This window comes from Peromyscus californicus, unplaced genomic scaffold (genome assembly GCF_007827085.1).
Source record: "Peromyscus californicus insignis strain IS unplaced genomic scaffold, ASM782708v3 Scaffold_5__1_contigs__length_169319896, whole genome shotgun sequence".
Lineage (NCBI taxonomy): Eukaryota > Metazoa > Chordata > Mammalia > Rodentia > Cricetidae > Peromyscus > Peromyscus californicus.
Window position 1 is genome coordinate 87418715 of NW_026294573.1, and position 18384 is coordinate 87437098.

The 18384-nt window shown below is 44.6% G+C and overlaps 1 protein-coding gene across 1 annotated transcript; it reads right to left on the reverse strand.

The window, feature by feature from the left end:
* Window positions 1-98: 98 nt before the first annotated feature.
* Prpf4 (pre-mRNA processing factor 4) lies at window positions 99-18358 on the reverse strand. The gene is made up of 14 exons (XM_052716991.1): window positions 18230-18358; window positions 17371-17548; window positions 13357-13543; window positions 10749-10836; window positions 9936-10015; window positions 9694-9787; window positions 8967-9061; window positions 7630-7688; window positions 6159-6282; window positions 4728-4817; window positions 2343-2465; window positions 2120-2227; window positions 1921-2039; window positions 99-1475 (listed from the first exon to the last, which is right to left on the reverse strand). Exons 1-14 carry the CDS (start codon window positions 18254-18256, stop codon window positions 1282-1284), a joined length of 1566 nt encoding a protein of 521 aa, XP_052572951.1. The 5' UTR covers window positions 18257-18358; the 3' UTR covers window positions 99-1281.
* Between the last annotated feature and the right edge of the window lie 26 nt (window positions 18359-18384).

Consider the following 18384-nt stretch of genomic DNA (forward strand, 5'->3'; position numbering starts at 1 on the left):
GCCTGGAATTACATTAGATCTCAAAACTAAAAAAGGGAACCTCTTTGGACTAATGGTTAAGACTTATAAAACGAACTAGAAAAGAATCCCTTGAAAGATGTTTTTATGGTAGGATTTTACTCTCAGCAAGTGTATAATAAGAAAAAACGTTTATGTTTGGGAATGCCCAAACTAGATTAGGGATTTGTCCCCCATTTACTTTGTCAATGAAGTACCCTTTAATACAGAAAGTACACCCTTTAAATAATCAACAGAAGGAGGTTGTACCAGACATGTTTGTTTTCTAAAAACTCATTTGAATCTGGATACAGTGGCCTTGTTTTATCATGAAGAATGCCAACCTTCAAAGCAAAATGGAAGGTTTTCCCCCAACAAGGCAGATGTGTTCAGTTCTGAGTTCCGTGATGTAGTTACCATCCTCTGTGAACTCCACAGGAAGAGGGCAAATCTTTGCTGCGGAACCATCATGCAGTTGCAGTCTGCTGCTTGACATCACATTCTCAGGAGCAGGAGAGGAGCTTGCCCTCAGGCCCTGCTCAACTAACGCACAGCAGCATGCCCTCTTAACGGGGAATTTCAAATACAGTCCACTATCTTCTTGCTGGATCACGTGTAGAACGGAGCACATACCATGCTACAGAGACAATGCAGCTGTCAGGGGCAGCAGCACATTTCTGTAATGCCATCACTTGAAAGGCAGAGGCTGGAGGATCACTTACAATGTGAAGCCTCCTGACATGTACACCAAGTTCCAGGACAGTCAGGGCTAAAGAGACAGACCCTGTCTCAAAATGCCAAATTAAAAAACTTAAAAATGAAAGAATAGATGGGCGGTGGTGGCGCACGCCTTTAATCCCAGCACTCGGGAGGCAGAGCCAGGTGGATCTCTGTGAGTTCGAGGCCAGCCTGGTCTACAGAGCGAGATCCAGGACAGGTACCAAAACTACACAGAGAAACTCTGTCTCAAAAAAACCAAAAAAAGAAAAAGAAAGAAAGAACGAACAGCCACAATCCTGAGTACTGACAGAGGTGGGTGGGAGGGCATTCAAAAGTGATGAGTCTAAGCAATGTCTACAGTTTATGGCCGAACCTGAGACGAGGAGTGCACTCTAACCACGGTCTCCTAGAGACCGGGCTACTCAGAAGTGGGGCCGACGTGAAAATCCAATCCCACACGTGGGATCTGGCAGAACACATGATAGACCACAACACAGTTCTTTTCCTCTGAGGAAAATGGCTCCTCAGTGAGAGCACAAGGTCCGAGGCCTTCCATGGTCTGGCTTACTCTGCCATCCAGAGCTTGAAGGTCCTGTCGTATGAGCAAGTGGCTATGAGTTGCCCATCAGAAGAAATGTCTAGGCCCATCACTTTGCCCTCATGTCCAGCCAAAGTCTTCAACGGCGACCAGCCTGGGTGGGTCCAGATCTTGGCTGTGTTATCATAGGCACCTGTGAGCAAGAAGTCTCCATGGATAGCTGCAGGTGAAATGAAGCAGGCAGGAACAATTTAAGTATTCAAAAAGAGTCTAACAGCACAAAGATCTGCCCAAACGTGTTGGTTTGAAAGGAAAGTTATTTCTGCGTTCAGATAAACCTAACACACAGATTCTACATTTCTAGGGGGCCACCAAGATAAGGGACAGTCACGAGCAGATTGAGGACACCCAAGGAATGGTAGGAAGGCTATGTGCTCTTTCCCTGGTGGTCAATCTGTTCAGTAACAGCATCGAGTGCCTGCCTGCCTGTCCATGGAAGACATCCTGAAACAGCCTTCACAGAAGTCTGCCTCAAGAAGCATGCTTTGCCATAGCCTTGTCTATGGGTATGGCAGAAGGAAGGAGATTACCTTCTTGTTCTATGTCTAGGTCTAACCCTGGCATGCACTCTATGAAGCAAGGCTGAAAACCAGAGCAAAGCTTACGCTCAAACTTGACACCGGTCACTAAGTTTTGATGGGCAGGGATGGTGTAGACACAACGCCGCTGTCGAAGGTCCCACACCTTGCAGGTGTTGTCGCCACTGCCCGTGGCAATGTGGTAGCTGTGGATCAGAGTACCACAGTTAGTAACAAAGAGTACTCTCGATCGACCAGAACCCTCCCTTCACTGAACGTGCTTTACCCATTGGGGGAGAAATTTATCCCATAGATCTCCTTCAGGTGGCCTTCTAGGAACATAATGCAACGTCCTGTGCGCAGGTCCCAAACTCGACCAAATGCATCCAGTCCCCTGAAGAAACAACATATATGTGAGTACTCTGAATCCTGTTCCACAGGGAAGCAGGGATGCCTAAGAGGTGAGACTACTGGCCTGCCTACCCCTTGCTTTGTGGAGGAAATCTTACCCAGTGCCAGCCAAAGAGCCATCTTGATGGAAGGCAATGTCATACACACCCATGCTGTGGCCTTCCTGATGCAGGATCTCCTCTTGAGCCTCTAAATCCCATAAGCGCCATGAACGGTCATAACTTAAAAATACATAAAATAAATGACACCAACAATCAACCAGCGGAATGATTCAGTGTCTACTATCCACAAGGTACTATAAATAACGGCAGCGTAGCGCATGCTCCTGAACCAGTCACTCAACCATGTTCTTTTCTGGCACAAACAGTGCCTCACCAGTCAAGCCTCTATGTCTTAGATGACAACTAGGAGATCAAGAACGTTCTAGACTTTACTTGAGCGGCTATTATTAAAGAATTCCCCGGTTTGGGTTGGGGCTCGATAGGAGGGCGTGGGGCTTGCCTGGTATGTGCAGGGCCCTGGGTTCAGCCACCAGCAGAAACAAAAACACAATTCTTGAAGAACAGTCCAGCGAAGACTATTGTTTATCCCCCTCCCCTCATTCCATTGCTATATTCCTTCATCCACCAAGCAAGCATCTGTGTATTTACTAGAGCCTCCATTGGATGTCGGCATTTAAAAAAAAATTCAGCTGGACACATAGAGCAGATACAGACTAGACCCAGATATATATGAGCAGGCTTCACTAAGGGTGCTAAAGCAATTTTAATAGAAATCCTCAATGATGATTTAGGCAGCACACAGGCTATGGCGGTTCAAATATAGAAAAAATAAACTCAGCTGGGCGATGGTAGCGCATGCCTTTAATCCCAGCACTTGGGAGGCAGAGGCAGGCAGATCTCTGTGAGTTTATGAGGCCAGCCTGGTCTACAGAGTGAGTTCCAGGAAAGACTCCAAAGCTACACGGAGAAACTTTGTCTCAAAAAAACAAAAAAGAAAAAGAAAAAAGAAAAAAAATAAACTCGAGTCGACTCAAGAAGGGCACAGCAACTGGACCCTGTACCAAAGAAGACATGCACACAGCAAAATACTCACCAGCAAGAGCTGTGAGGGCAGTAACACTAATAATATAAGGTTTGCTAGGTGCCAGCTGCAATGGGTGAGACAGGAAGACTGACAACAGCCAACACTGACAAAGCAGCCAGAACTCTGCTGGTCACACGTCTTTACTCTGGGGAATGGGGTCCCACCATGAAGCCCAGGCTGGCCCAAGCTGTGGCACTGAACCCAGTTTGCCTGAATGTTTGAAGAAAGCTAAATATACATCTACTCTATGAACTAGCAATTGTACTCCTAGGTATTTACTCAAGAGAAAGGAAAAACAAAACAAAAAGCTTCAATAAGAATATTTATAGCTAGGGATGGAGGGACGGCTCAGTGGTGAAGAGCACGGGCTGCTCTTCCAGAGGACCCAGGTCTGACTCCCAGCACCCACATGACAGCTCACAGCCATGTGTAACTCTAATTCTAGGGGATCCACTGCCCCTTTCTGGCCTCTGTGGGCATGAGGCACATGAGGCACACAGACATACATTAAAAGAAAAACAAAAGTATTTATAGTAGCTTTATCTTGACTAGCCACAACCCAGAAACATGCCCAGGTGCCCATCAAGAGAGAATGCATAAGCTGGCACAGACACAACAGACTGCTGCTCAGCTTAACAGCACAGATGGTGTAAACAGGCAGAACGAGCAAGTCAAGTCAGAGGCTGCTTTGGAAGGGAGGCTACGAAGGGGTGGGAGAGAACTCTGTTGGGTGACAGAAACATTACATTGGTAAGGGTGTGGGTTATAAGCGGTATGCACTTGTCATGGTTGACTTGTACAATAAAACAATCCCGTTCTATTGTATGTTACTTAAACCTCAAAGAAAAAGATTTTTAGTAGAACTAAGCCTCACTAAACTAGAGAACTACAGAACTAACAAAAGAAGTCAATGTGTTGGCACAGAGACATTTTATTTATTAGCATTTCTATTTTATTTTTTCAAGACAGGGTTTCTGTGTAGCCCTGGCTGTCCTGAACTTGATCTGTAGATCTGCCTGTCTCTGCCTCCTGAGTGCTGGGATATAAGGCATGCACTGCCACCACCAGCTCTCTTTTATTTTATTATCTTCAGTCTTGCTATGTAGCCCAGGCTGGCCTCACGCTTGTGGTCCTCTTGCTTTAGCCTGCTGAGTGCTAGGACTGTAGGTGTGTGCCATCACAGTCAGCTGGGAGCCATTTCAACACAGTGTGCGGCACACTCAGTGAGAGTGAAAGCAAACACACTCTGCTCTGACTCTTTTGTTCTGATTCTATCACTGAAGTTTGAGAAAGTCCTAAGTGAAGATCCTTGCTCTATATATTTACCTGGCAGACAACTGAAAAGGATTATCAAAACCAACAGGTTTGTACAAACTGGACACTAACAGATGGCTTACCAGGTCGTGCCCAGGAAACGCCCTGATGGATGCCACATTACCCGAGCCACACGCACTGTATGGCCTTCAATATCTGCCACTGGTTCATCACTGAAAGGAACCAAGTACACACAGGGGTTAAACACCTTACAGCCATGACAGCCACTCAGTTTACCTGCTGCTGTGCAGACACACCCACGCTGTAGTTTGTACACAGCTATCTACACGGAGTGAGCAGCACAGGGGGCTGACAGCGCCCTGCACAAGGCTCTGTCATGCTAACTTGTAAATGCTCCTGCAATGGGTTACAATCTTAGGGATAACAATCATTTAAGCTACTTGCTAAGGTTTTGAAAGATGGAGGATTATTTCTGTGATCAGAGAGCAAAGTGATCACTATCTCAGTTCAGTGTGCTGATAAATTCTCCATCGAGGATGAGAGAGAAGTTCTTCAGACTGATGAGCAAAATAGTTCCACCGCATCAAAGTAGTGCATGGATTCAAAAAAGAAAATATACTTTGGTAGAGGTGTGGAAACTGAAAGAAGTTTTGGTCCAATGGGTTCCAGATAATCTGTTAGCCTGTTCAAAAAAAGACTCAAATAAAAAAAGAACTCCTAAGCTAGAGTGACTCAGTCCTCTGGATGGCCACTAATTTCTGCTACCTAGCAACAACAGAAAGGCTGAGACACCAGAGACAGGAAATAAACAGGAGTCTAAAGAGGGCAATTAGAAGGGAATGCTGTCAACGAGCACACACAGACCCAACCAGTGCCCTATGGGGACAAGCACCGCTAAATATTACAAAAGCCAATTAAAACTTGCCATGCTATCTAGCAAAGACTGTAGATGCTAATTAGTGCTTCGGAAAATTCTGGAATAAAAACCTTGTTATGCTTTCTCTAGAAAAAAAAAATGAACATTCAAATGTCTTTCAGATTACAGTATGCTTCTAAAATGTGAGTGGACTAGTAAAAACACCCACATGCCCATATGGAGAAAGGAAACTGTGCTAGAGTTGGAGAATGCATCCTAGGCAGAGGATGACACCAGTGGCCTGTTCTGCCAGACAGAACCTCACTTCCCTCTCCTCTGTGGCTGTGTGCACAGATACAAGAGGCTGCCAAGATGATCACCTTTAGCCCATCTACAAAACTGCATTTCGCTACTGCTAATGTACCATGTAGGCTAAACTGGATTGTTTTAGCTGGGAATCAGTGACTCCTATGCCAAAGGCAAAAACTGAAGCCCAAAGCCAGCAAGGCAAGAAAAGCCCAGCACACCTTCTGTGAACGAAAATGGTCTAAGAAAGACATCTTCTATTTTCAGTGAGCTCCCTGGACTCTTGGAGCTTGTCTGGGGTTAAATATCCCATTTAAAACCTAAAGGGTTAGTCACCTGCACATCTGCTTTAGGGATGGCACCATGGACTGCAGAATGGTAATATAATCACCTGTCCAGACTCCAAAGCTTCACAGAACCATCGGCTGCACAAGAGGCCAAGTTGACATCCTTTTGGTCCAAAGAGACAGTGGATTTAGGATGGAATACAATTGCTCCTACATTTGTGTTATGACCTAAAGAGATAAAGGAGAGCAGAGTTAGAGGGTTCTTACTCTTCATAACCTATGAGCAAACAGAGACTACCGCAAAGAACACAAAAAAGTACCAACTGGGGAATGTTAAAGTGACTAGCTGACTACTCAAAAAAGAACATTTATTTATTTTTGAGATAGGGTATCTCTGTGCAGTCCTGGCTGCCTGGAACTTGCTATGAAGACCAGGCTGGCCTTGAATTTACAAAGATCTACCTACTTCTGTCTCCTGAGCGCTGAGATTAAAGGTGTGTGCCACCATGCCCAGCTATTTATTTATTTATTTATTTATTTTTTAAAGATTTATTAATTTATTATGTATACAGTATTCTGTCTGCATGTGTCCCTGCAGGCCAGAAGAGGGCACCAGATCTCATTACAGATGGTTCTGAGCCACCATGTGGTTGCTGGGAATTGAACTCAGGACCTCTGGAAGAGCAGTCAGTGCTCTTAACCACTGAGCCATCTCTCCAGCCCTTTATTTTGTTTTTTAAGATGTATTTTAAAATCATGTATATGTGTGTGAGTATGTGCACATGATCGCAGGTGCCTATGGAGGTCAGAGGATCCACTGGAGCTAGAATTACAGGCAGGTGTGAGCCACCTGATGTACATTCTGGGAACTGAACTCAGGCTCTCTATAAAGGCAATGCATGTTTTTAGTCGCTGAGCCATCTCTCCAGCCCCCAAAAGAAATGTTTTAAACATATATTCAAATTGCATTTTTTTTTTTTAATTTAGGGGGAGAAAAAAGGTCAAAAATGGCATAGTGGACTTTATCTATAAATCTAGCACTTGGGAGGCTGAGGCAGGAAGATACTGAATTGAAGGAAGGCCTGGGAAACAGAGTAAGACTCCATTCTCAAAAGACTAAACCAAATCAAAAAGTAAAACACAAAACCTTTGTGTCTGTTAATTTAGATGCTGTAAAAGCCTGTGTGGCTGGACAGGAGAACAGACTGCATGTTGTGAAGTCCTAATATTCTGGTGTTGTGGGGAGAGAAAACCACACACATCCACTCAAATGAAAATACAATGCATGGGCAGGAAAGATAGTCATCAGTTAAAGGATCTACTGCTCTTGCAGAGGACCTGAGTTTGGTTCCCAGAACTCACATCAGGTGGCTCACAACTGCCTGTAACTCTGGCTCCAGGGAATCAGACACCTTCATCTGGTCTCTGCCGGCACTTATATATGTACACAGAGTACACACACGTGCACACATAAGCAGAAGCAATGCTGTGTGCTATATCTGAGTGTTAACTGGAGTTTTACTGTTTAACAGATTTGTTGAGACAAGAATGAGAGCTCCCGAGATTGTCACTCACCTCGAAGAGTGTGAAGGAGGCTGCAGTCAGGGACAGACCAGAGCTTGCAAAGCCCACTCCTATCAAACACAAAGGAAAGCATCTCAGCCAGGGTTGGTCTGGGAAGGAAAAGGCACCTTCATAACACCACTGAAGGACAATTTTGTCTTGCCCCTATACACTCGACAGTGGCCAACAGAAAAGCAAAGGCTTGTTGAAAAGAGACCTACAGCGGCTATTAGGCAACCAGTGGCCTCCTCTAGATTACCATGGGATGCAAGCTGCTATTCTTCATGTACAGGTCAACTTGCTAGGGAAGGGAGAAAAATTAAACTGGGTCAGTAATGGCAGGACCTGAAATCCGAGCAGGATTTTGCCATGTACCATGTACTTTAGCCTTTAGCTTTCTCCTGAACCACAGCTTCGCTTTCTGCCCACTGAAGCATTCCTCTGCAGTCAATGTTAAGTTTCCTCTTTCTTAGACAGCCACGAACAGGGTCCAGGAATTGGCTCACATACTCAACAAAGTGCTTATATGCGAAGATGAGGATCTGAGTCCAGGTTCCCAGCACTCATGTAAAAGTTCAGTATGTAATGTCCATAACCCCAGCACAGGGACAGGCAAATCCCTGGGGCTCATGGACCAGTCAGCCAAGGTGAAGTGATAATTCCAGGTATAGTGAGAGACTGTTTCAAAATAATGTGGGGAGCAACTAGGGAAGGAAGAAGACATCCAACACTGGCCTCTGGCCTCCACATGCATACACATATTGAACTGTACATGTACATAGGTCCACATGAACATATACACACCACACACATACACATACCCCAGCACCCAAAACCAAAGCAATCATACATCTTGAGTTTCCTGTATATGTGGTAATATGTGCAAAACAAAGATAAGACTAATAATTAACATTTACCAAGTTCTTACCTTGGTGCCTTTATCTGTACCATTGGTACAGTAGCAAAGACTAGCTACTGTACCAATGGTACAGATAAAGGCACCAAGGCTTCCAAGGATAGCCTACCTCAGTGAAACCACAGAACTAAGAAAGCAAAGCTGGACTAAGGTGTGAAAATATATACTTTGTTTATAAATTCCCATATGAACTACTCCAAAATACCAGTGGAAGAACATGAGACATTACATGTCATGGATCTCTGGGGACCTTCACGAGTAGTAAGAACTGCCCAATAGAAACTCTGCCAGTGCACATGAGCAGGTTGAGCCATGACCCTGCCTCAGAGAAGCAGAGGAAGAGGGCAGAGGAACAGACATCTGAGACAAAGGCAATTTTCCTTCCCGAACCCATGCACAATTCAGGAAAATGTCACTGTAAAATGGAACTCACCAACAAGCTGTGGCTAGCACTTTAGAATTGGGACTAAAGTGACAGTAGGAGATTGGCCGGTCATCTCCAATCTGACTGCAGAAATTATTCAAAGACTAAAAACAAAAACAACAACAAATAAGGCCATCACTTCAAAGGCTAATCTAAGAGTTCTTTGGCTTTTTCACTTCTGGGAAAAAATGGGGGTGGCGGGGCTGGGAGCGAGGAGGCGGCAGCAGTAACATCCTCCCAATTTAATCCACCTCAAGACTTTTCACACTTTGCTGTCGTCAGATGACACTAATGTTGAAGGAATGGAAAGAATAGCATAAAGGCTCATCTGGAACACTGCCCCACCCCCTTTACCCCCCTTGCCATGGTTTCTCTGCACAGCCCTGGCTGTCCTGGAACTTGCTTTGTAAACCAGGCTGGACTCAATCCACAGAGATACACTTGTCTCTGCCTCCCGAGTACTCTGCCAGGGTACTTCATTAGCTTTTACGTCAGTTAAACACAAACAAAACCACAGAGAAAAGCAGAGCACAGCTTGACCTATGAGAAGGGAGCAGTCAAGAGCAGAAGCACTGGTCTCTGTGAGCACAAAGCATAGAATGTTCTTGTCACAGCTGACAGTGTCTCCTACATCACCGATTCATCAGGTGGCACGTGCCTTTACCTTCCTGTGGCTGGGGCCAAAACAGAATCTCTAATAATGGAAGAGACTGGACAACAGTGAAGAACATCTTACCCGGAGAGATTTGTGCAGTTCTTGCATCTGGGAGGTTCTGGTTGTCTCAGGAATCTCCTTATGGAGACGGGCCTCCTCCAGGCGTTTCATTGCCCTGTGACCCATAAACATCATCACTAAAGGAGCTACCAACAAGGCTCTGTACACTCTCTACTTCTAAATCCCATACAGTAAACGCCACCATCATAGTCTACCCTCAGTCCCTGAAATGACAGACTTCTTTCTTCTGGACCTCTGCTTACCTGGGGAGTGAATAATTAGCAATCCACAGTCTGGCCACTTTTAGGCTATTTGGCCCTTCATGGTACCAGGTTTGCTGATACTGAAAAGGAATTAACAGAAATGTTAGGTCTGAAACGCACTGGCTCTCCCCACAGCTCTTCTCAATTGTAACTGCTCACAAAGAAAGTGAATTGATTCAGTAATGGAAAGAAGCAGGCACATGTTCTTTCTATTAATTGCCTTTTGTTTTCTTTAAAAAGATTTAACTCTGTGTTATGTGTCTACATGGGGGGGATATGCATGTGAACGCAGGTGCCATGGAGGTCAGAAGACCACATCAGAGGGCTTCGCAGTTGTGTGTTGCTGACTCTTGTAGAGTAGCGTACACTCTTAAGGGCCGGGCAATCTCTCCAGCCCCCTACTTTTCTTCTTTGATGTCTTACTGGTTTCTGGTTTCTTACTGAGTCACATCAAGAGTGCCATGGTGCCTTCCTGAATGGAGAACTTACAACACCATTCAGTCGTAAAAGAATTACCAATTCAGCCGGGCGGTGGTGGCACACGCCTTTAATCCCAGCACTCGGGAGGCAAAGCCAGGCGGATCTCTGTGAGTTCGAGGCCAGCCTGGGCTACCAAGTGAGTTCCAGGAAAGGCACAAAGCTACATAGAGAAACCCTGTCTCGAAAAACCAAAAAAACCAAAAACAAAACAAAACAAAATTACCAATTCATGTCATCAACCATTCCCGAATGGCAGAACCTGTAGACACCTCTCCTCATCCTAGCAAAGCATAGCACTAGAAAGACCTATCCTCAAATTTCTTTACATTTTACCTCTTCTTTTGACTTCTTAGATTTCTCATCATCTTTTTTAGTCTTTTTTAAGGCATCAGTTCCAACCACTGAGAGGATATTTCTTAACCTGTAACAAAAAAAGGTCAGAAACCAATATGGATAAAATAAGACTGTCAAAAGGTCCAGCAGGACCCCACCACCACTTGTGAGAGAGACGTGTCAAGATCCCCAGATGCCAACAACAGCAGGGAGCAATGAACCTTACCCATACTGTGTTTGTTTCCCAGCTCATATATTCTTATGATAAAGTTTAATTCATAAATTAGGCAAGGTAAAACGTTAGTAACAAAACCCCATATTTTTATAATTAAGCGAACAGAGTATTTTCTTTCTCCCTCTCAAAATTATCTTACTCTCCTGCACACCACTGGAAGGCAGCAGACAGCAAGGACACAGCCGACAGACAGAGCTGGATGGTGTGACACTGCACTACATCACTCAGAAGGGTGTGCAACTCAAAATTTATAAAGTGTCTACTTCCGGCATCTTCCCAGTCAGGATTTTTGGGCCTCAGACGACTATGGATGAGAGAAAGCAGGAAAACAAGCAAGACCACTGCAAAGGGGAAGGCTGTGCACTCTTCTTTCTTCCCCAGACCTCCCCACTCCTCCTTCTGTATTTGAAGGCTCCCTAAAGGCAGCTATCAGCAATTGCTCTCTTCCATTTAGTCAACTGGCCTATACATGGCTGCCACTTAGTCTTTAAGGATGGCTGGAATCCACTTAATGCCATGATGTGGAAGGCACTGATTCAGGGGCTAAGTATATTTAATGACTAAGAATAGTTCCAAGCTGGGCATGGTGGTGAATGTCTCTAATTCCAGCACTTGGGAGGCAGAGGCAGGTGAATCTCTAAGTTCAAGGCCAGTCTGTCTACAGAGTCCCAGGACAGCCAGGGCCACACAGAGAAACCCTGTCTGGGGGTGAGGGTGGGAGTAGGGAAGAATAGTTCCAAAGGAACTATGCTTGATGGCACACACCTTTAACCCCAGTACTTGGGAGGTAGACGTAGGTAAATTGCCCTGAGTTCTAGGCTAGCCTGGTCTACAAAATGAGTTTCAGGCCAGTCAGGGCCACACACTGAGATCCTATTTCAATAAAATAAAAATTAGGCCGGGCGGTGGTGGCACACGCCTTTAATCCCAGCACTCGGGAGGCAGAGACAGGCGGATCTCTGTGAGTTCGAGGCCAGCCTGGGCTACCAAGTGTGTTCCAGGAAAAGGCGCAAAGCTACACAGAGAAACCCTGTCTCGAAAAACCAAAAAAAAAAAAAGAGAGGTGTGGTGGTGAGCTCCAGGCCAGCCAAGGCTATATAGTGAGACCCCTGTCTCAAAACACCACCACCACTAAGACTAAAGACTAATTCTGAAGGGACTACAGAACACAGTACATTACACCAGTATTGGATAGCAGTGGGCAGCATGTGAAGGGAATATGGAAGAAGTATGGAATCCAGGCTTGAGAGGTGTGTGGGGCAGATTCCAGGAAAGGCTTTCCAGAAAAGGTGTTGTCAAGTGCTCATTCAGGCCAGATTCCAAACAGAAAGATGACAGTTGAGGCAGTGGGAAAGGAAATGTAAAGGCCAACAGTCTGGAAAACAGGCTGAGCTTAGACCTGCAAATGGGCAGCAGAGCTGGAATGTGGAATACAGACAGCCTGCGGAAATTCACGTGGGGGCCCGGTCACCCGGACACCAGAGCTATTCATGCTATACACAGGAGGGTCTGCAATGACAGTGATGTGGCAGCAGGCGGGAGAGGAGGAATAAAAGTGGAAAACCAGGCTTTAGTGTCACAGCAAGCCCAAGCCACAGAGGTGGACCTGAGCTAAGGCAGTGGCAGTTGGACTCGGGCATTCACCTAAGGGACCCAGTGATACAGACAGACAGGACACATGGTGAGAGGGAACCAACTCTCACAAGTTGTTCTATGACCTCCACACCACATCTTCACAGACACACACAAATAGATAGAATTTTAGAAAGTACCCTTTACAAGGGCTTTCACAGGAAATTGTTCTATGACGTCCACACCACATCTTCACAGACACACACAAATAGATAGAATTTTAGAAAGTACCCTTTACAAGGGCTTTCACAGGAAATGGGGGGGGGGCTTACTTCACAGGAGAAAGGCTTCTGTGAGTAAGTGGCACTTATGCTCAAACAAACAAAATGACTCTAAAAGGTAAGAGAGAAACAGAAAGTGAAATGCTGTGTACCAGGGCCAGAGGATATGGTTCAGCAGTTACAGAGTGCTTCCTGATCTTCAGGAGGACACAAGGTCCGTTCTCAGAACCATACAGCTCACAACTGCCTGTAACTCTAGCTCTAGAGGATGACACCCTCTTCTGGACTCCCAGGGTACCAGAACGCATGTGCACATTCCCACACAGATTTACATAATTAAAAATACATCTTAGAAAACAAGACAACTCCCCCCCCCCCCCCCCCCCCCCCCCCCCGCAGCATTTCAAACAAACAACTTCATAGGAGAACAGGAAAGGGTTTGATAGGAAAGCTGGCACCTTCTTCACAGTCCATAAAACTCTGTAATTAAAACAAAAGTGTAACTATTTATAAAGGACACCTTTCTCTTCGTTCAGCAGGGCCCTCTCCAAAGAGTGTGATAGGTTCTCCCAAGGCTCTGAGGCAAGCCTTGACCTCTGAGTCATCCGTGGAAACATTGATTTGTCGGGCTCTCTTTCTTCTTTCAAACTCTGCCAAGACTTCCGCCTGCCGCTCACTGATGTGCTCCTCAATTTCAAATACTTCCCCTATGCAAAGAACAGGCAACATGGGGGAGAGAGACAATTAGAAATAACCTCCAATCAGAGTCTGCGTGTCCTAGAGTAGAGCTTCTTACACCAGACGGAGGTGTGGGGCTCACAGAGAACTCAGCAACACTGAAGGGTTTCCGAAGGGGCAGTGATCAACAATGAATCCAAAATCAAGTTCAAAACAACTCACAGTTAATTCTGGCAGTGCCTGCAGGCTACATCATGAATCTCTGCTGCAGCCTGGGTTCTAAGCATGTGCAAGTCTGCAATGCACTTACTGTCTGCCGTGCCATGAACCACGAAGGAACACTACCTCAAAGGCCATTACCTGGTGTGAACTGCAGTGCCTTCACAAAGTTATTTGCTCTTACAGAGACATTACGGTTCACTTATGGGGGGAAAAAGATTAATTTCCTTAGCATCAAGTATTGAACAGTTTTATCTTTCGATTATACTGTGTTAAAATTATTTGATTATTTAAAATTGTTGTTTGGCCAAAATAGAAAAGAAAGATGGGGAAGAGCTCAGTAATCTTAGCACATGGGAGGAGGCAAGACGACCAGGAGATCAATGTCATACTTGGCTACATGGTTTCAGGATAGCATGAGCCATGTGGACTTTGACAGAAAAAAAGGAAAGGAGGGCCAACAACAACAACAACAACAACAACAACAACAAATTCACTATCTGAGCTGCTGATTTAAATTAAAAAAAAAAAAAATCAAAGCACTATGAAAAACATTTAAAATGCCCTGTCTTACAATATTAAATATTCAGCCAAGATTTAATTCTCAAAAAAAAGAGATTTAATTCTCTATTAATAAATAAGTATGTCCATCGTATTAATATGCAAATTTGCTTTGGTATTTAATAAGTTGCAAAGTTGTATGCATATGAAAGAATTAACCTATCTATCTTTTTATAGTTTACCAGTTTCAGTTTATTAAATGACACCCAACACATAAACTCAAAAGATGCTTTAAATTGAGAGCAGGACAGCCAGGCCAGGTTTTTCATCCATTTGGTTGTCTCGTTATACAGCTTAGCAAGAACAGAACACCTCTAGCAAATGAGCCAACCAGGTCTTTATTCGGAAGGTCCAACAGAAATCTTACTTAACAATTGCCAAAGCTATTTGCTAAAATAGTACCACTATAAGAGCATTCACAAACATTAACTAGTAAGAGGAAATACTGGCTGGGAAAGACAAGATTTCTGTGACCATAAGGTCTTTGGATACTATAGTGATGAGTTCTACAACCCCAGCAAACACACACACATTTGGATGAAAGGAGGTATATGGGAATGAGGGTAGGCCCAAGGACAGTTAGGAGTAGTTTGTGTGTGCAGGGAAAAAAGTGTGTGAAAGGTCAGTGAAAAGCCACATACAGCCCTTTCTGCACGATAATCTTTTATTTCCTTCAAAAAAGAAAAAAGGGATTAAACTCAAAACCTTACATGTTAGGAAAGCACTCTCCCATTAAGCTATATCCCCAGTCCTGTTTTTTTTGTCTGTCTGTTTGAGACAGGGTGGCCTTAAACTATGTAGCCTAGGATGTTCCTGACCTTGTGATTTCCTGCCTTCAGTACATGAGTGCCAGGATGACAGGTGTGTGCCATCATGCCACGCAAGCACTCGTCAACTGAGCCATGTACCTAGCCCCCAGAGGAATCATTAAAGTTTTTAACCTCTCTGTGCTAATCTAATTTCTTACAACAAATATGCATAATCTTATATAAAAATATAAAACTCTTAAGCTGGGCATGGTGGCTCTAATCTGTTATCCAGGACAAGGAGGGCCTGGCAGGAAGACTCCTACAATTTCTAGGTCAGCTTGAGCTATAGTGGAGATCCTTTCTCAAAGATCCACCTGGCTCTGCCTCCCGAGTGCTGGGATTAAAGGCGTGCGCCACCACCGCCCGGCTAATTAATACATTTCTTGATAGTAACATAAAGAGACAAACCTCAATAGTATACAAGTGGAAACATGCAGGCTATAAAACAATTTACACATCATGGTATCATTTATAGGAGGAAAAAAAAGGTGTATTTATAACTACATGAAACTCCTCAGAAGAAATACACTAAATTCACAATACAGGATTTTCTACTTCATAGACACACACGCTGACTTTCTAAAAAAAATCTTTTAAAAATAACTGTCCCCTTATACTAGAAAGATTATTTTAATCTAGGTTAAAAAAAATAACTAGAAAGCTGGGTAGTGGTGGTGCATGCCTTTAATCCCAGCATTCAGGAGGCAAAGGCAGGTGAATCTGAGTTCAAGGCCAGCCTGGTCCAGGGCTATACACAGAAACCCCCTTCTTTTTTTTTTTTTTTGTGGTTTTTCAAGACAGGGTTTCTCTGTGTAGCTTTGGAGCCCTGCCTCCCGAGTGCTGGGATTAAAGGCGTGCGCCACCACCGCCCGGCTTGAAACCCCCTTCTTGAAAGACAAAACCACAAACAAACAAACTAGAAAAGTAAAGAACTGAGTGCCGGGTGGCGGTGGCCCACGCCATTAATCCCAGCACTGGGGAGGCAGAGTCAGGCAGATTTCTGTGAGTTCAAGGCCAGCCTGGTCTAGAGAGCGAGATCCAGGACAGGCACCAAAACTACACAGAGAAACCCTGTCTCGGAAAACCAAAAGAATTGAATACTATAAACAGCTTGAATTATGCATCAATGCCAGAACTAGGTTATATCTCCCGAATACAAATACAAGTGATGAACCCAAATATCCACTTAAGATTTCAAAGATTACCAGTAATTCCTGTAAGGAACTGTATGAAATATAAGAAAAACTAACTGAATCATGCTAAAGGCAAAGCCACAGATTCAATGGTAAGAATAGAAGGGTAAGGGTGTATGCATGTACACATGTGGAAGTCAGTCTGTTTCCTCAATGTTGGGATAATAAATTATAAGTAGGTACCACCACATTCAGTTTTTCTTTTTCTTTCTTTCCTTTTCTTTTTTTTCCAAGACACGGTTTCTCTGTAGCTTTGGAGCCTGTCCTGAAATTCACTCTGTAGACCAGGTTGGCCTTGAACTCACGGAGATCCACCTGCCTCTGCCTCCTGAGTGCTGAGATTAAAGGTGTGCGCCACCACTGCTTGGCTCCACATTCAGTTTTTTAAAAAAATTTTATTTATGTTGTATGTATTTTATATATGAGTGCTTTAATCTGCATGTATGCCTGCATGCCAGAAGGCATCAGACCCCATTATAGATGGTTATTGGCTGCCATGTGGTTGCTGGGAATTGAACTTGGGACCTCTGGAAGAGTGGCCAGTGCTCTTAACCGCTGAGCCATCTCTCCAGCCCCCCCCCCCTTTTTAAAAAATTATTTTGTCTTTTTTTTAATCCCAGAGTCAAGGACTGAACCCAGGACCCTATGCTTGCTAGGCAAGTGCTCTATCACTGAGCTAAATCTCCAACTTCTCAGCACCCCCCCCCCAAAAAAAACCCCAAAACAAAACAACAGGGGTTCTGAGGAATCAATCTCAGGTCCTAATGGTTGCACAGCAAACCTTTTGTGACAGGAACTAGTTCCCCAGGCCAAGAAAGGAAGGTTTTGACCCTATAAATCTTAATGTTATGTGGTTTGGGAAGGTGTTCATCAGAAAATTGGATCATTAAAGGTGCACGGTGGTGTACACCTGGTTCTAGTCCCTGGGAGGAGGCAGGACTAGCCAAAGGATGGGACTGTGTGGTTCAGTGGTGGAACACCTGCCCAGCATGCAAAAAACCCTGGGTTGGATTCCCCAGCACTGTTTAAAAAAAAAGAATGAAAAGTAAAGATGATTCACCATTTGTATCTTACCAGAGGTTATATTAATATTTCCGGCTTCAATGCCTGCCTTGAGTCCTTCTTTTCCCAAAATCCCAGACTCTCCTTTGGCCAGACGTTCCCTCTCTTTCTCTTCCAAGCTTCCATAATATATGTGTGGTTTCTTCACAACAGGAGCAACTAAATCATCAGGTGCTTTAGTTTTGGTTGCCTGTTAAATCAAAGACCCCGATTAAAGCTTAATCCGAGTAAACCATGCTTCCTGAAAGAATGAAGCTAATGCTTTCATTTTATTTCCTTCAAAAACTACAGGACAAGGTGGGTATCCGTCAAGACTGATTTTGTGCGAGTTCAGGCTCTCGTTAAGTTTGGCAGACAAATACAACGAGTCAACTTGTTTGAAGTATCTGGTTTGCTTTGGGGCCCGTTTATTTTATTGGAAATGCAATCTTCGGTTTTACAAAAATAACTGCCCATTACTGGACAAATACCAAGAATAACCCAAACAATCATGGCGGTTTTAGGTGCACCAAGTCACAATGTTACTGGAATACACATTTCAAATAATTCCAGAGCCGATTAGAAGTTGGGAGGCCTCATCGTTAAGTCCCGAGTCATACAGTTTAAGTCAAGACATGTCTCCATTTCTAAGCACCGTGTTTTGGAGCAGTCATAAAAAGTGTTCACTGCTCCGGGCTGAAGTGAGAGCGGTGCAGAAGGAGCTGCGGCACACGAAGGCGTTTAGAAATCAGGAAAAGGTTGCTAATCTCCTCCCTACGGTCCCTCAGTCTTCCTCCTCCGCCCTGACCCTCAAGGTAACGGCCCCTTCCCGCAGGGACCCCCGCCCTCTCTGGGATAGGACCGGCCTGAACTGCGATCCGGAGCTCCTTACCGTGGAGGAGGCTCGTGAGGAGGCCATGCCGGGCTAAGGAGCCGCGAGGCCCTAGCCAAATCGGCGCTCTGCTTTTCAGATCGTCCACCGCGCGCCCAGCAAAGTGGAAGTGCGTCACTGGCCGGAAACGTATCAGAGAGTACTCCTTACTAGGA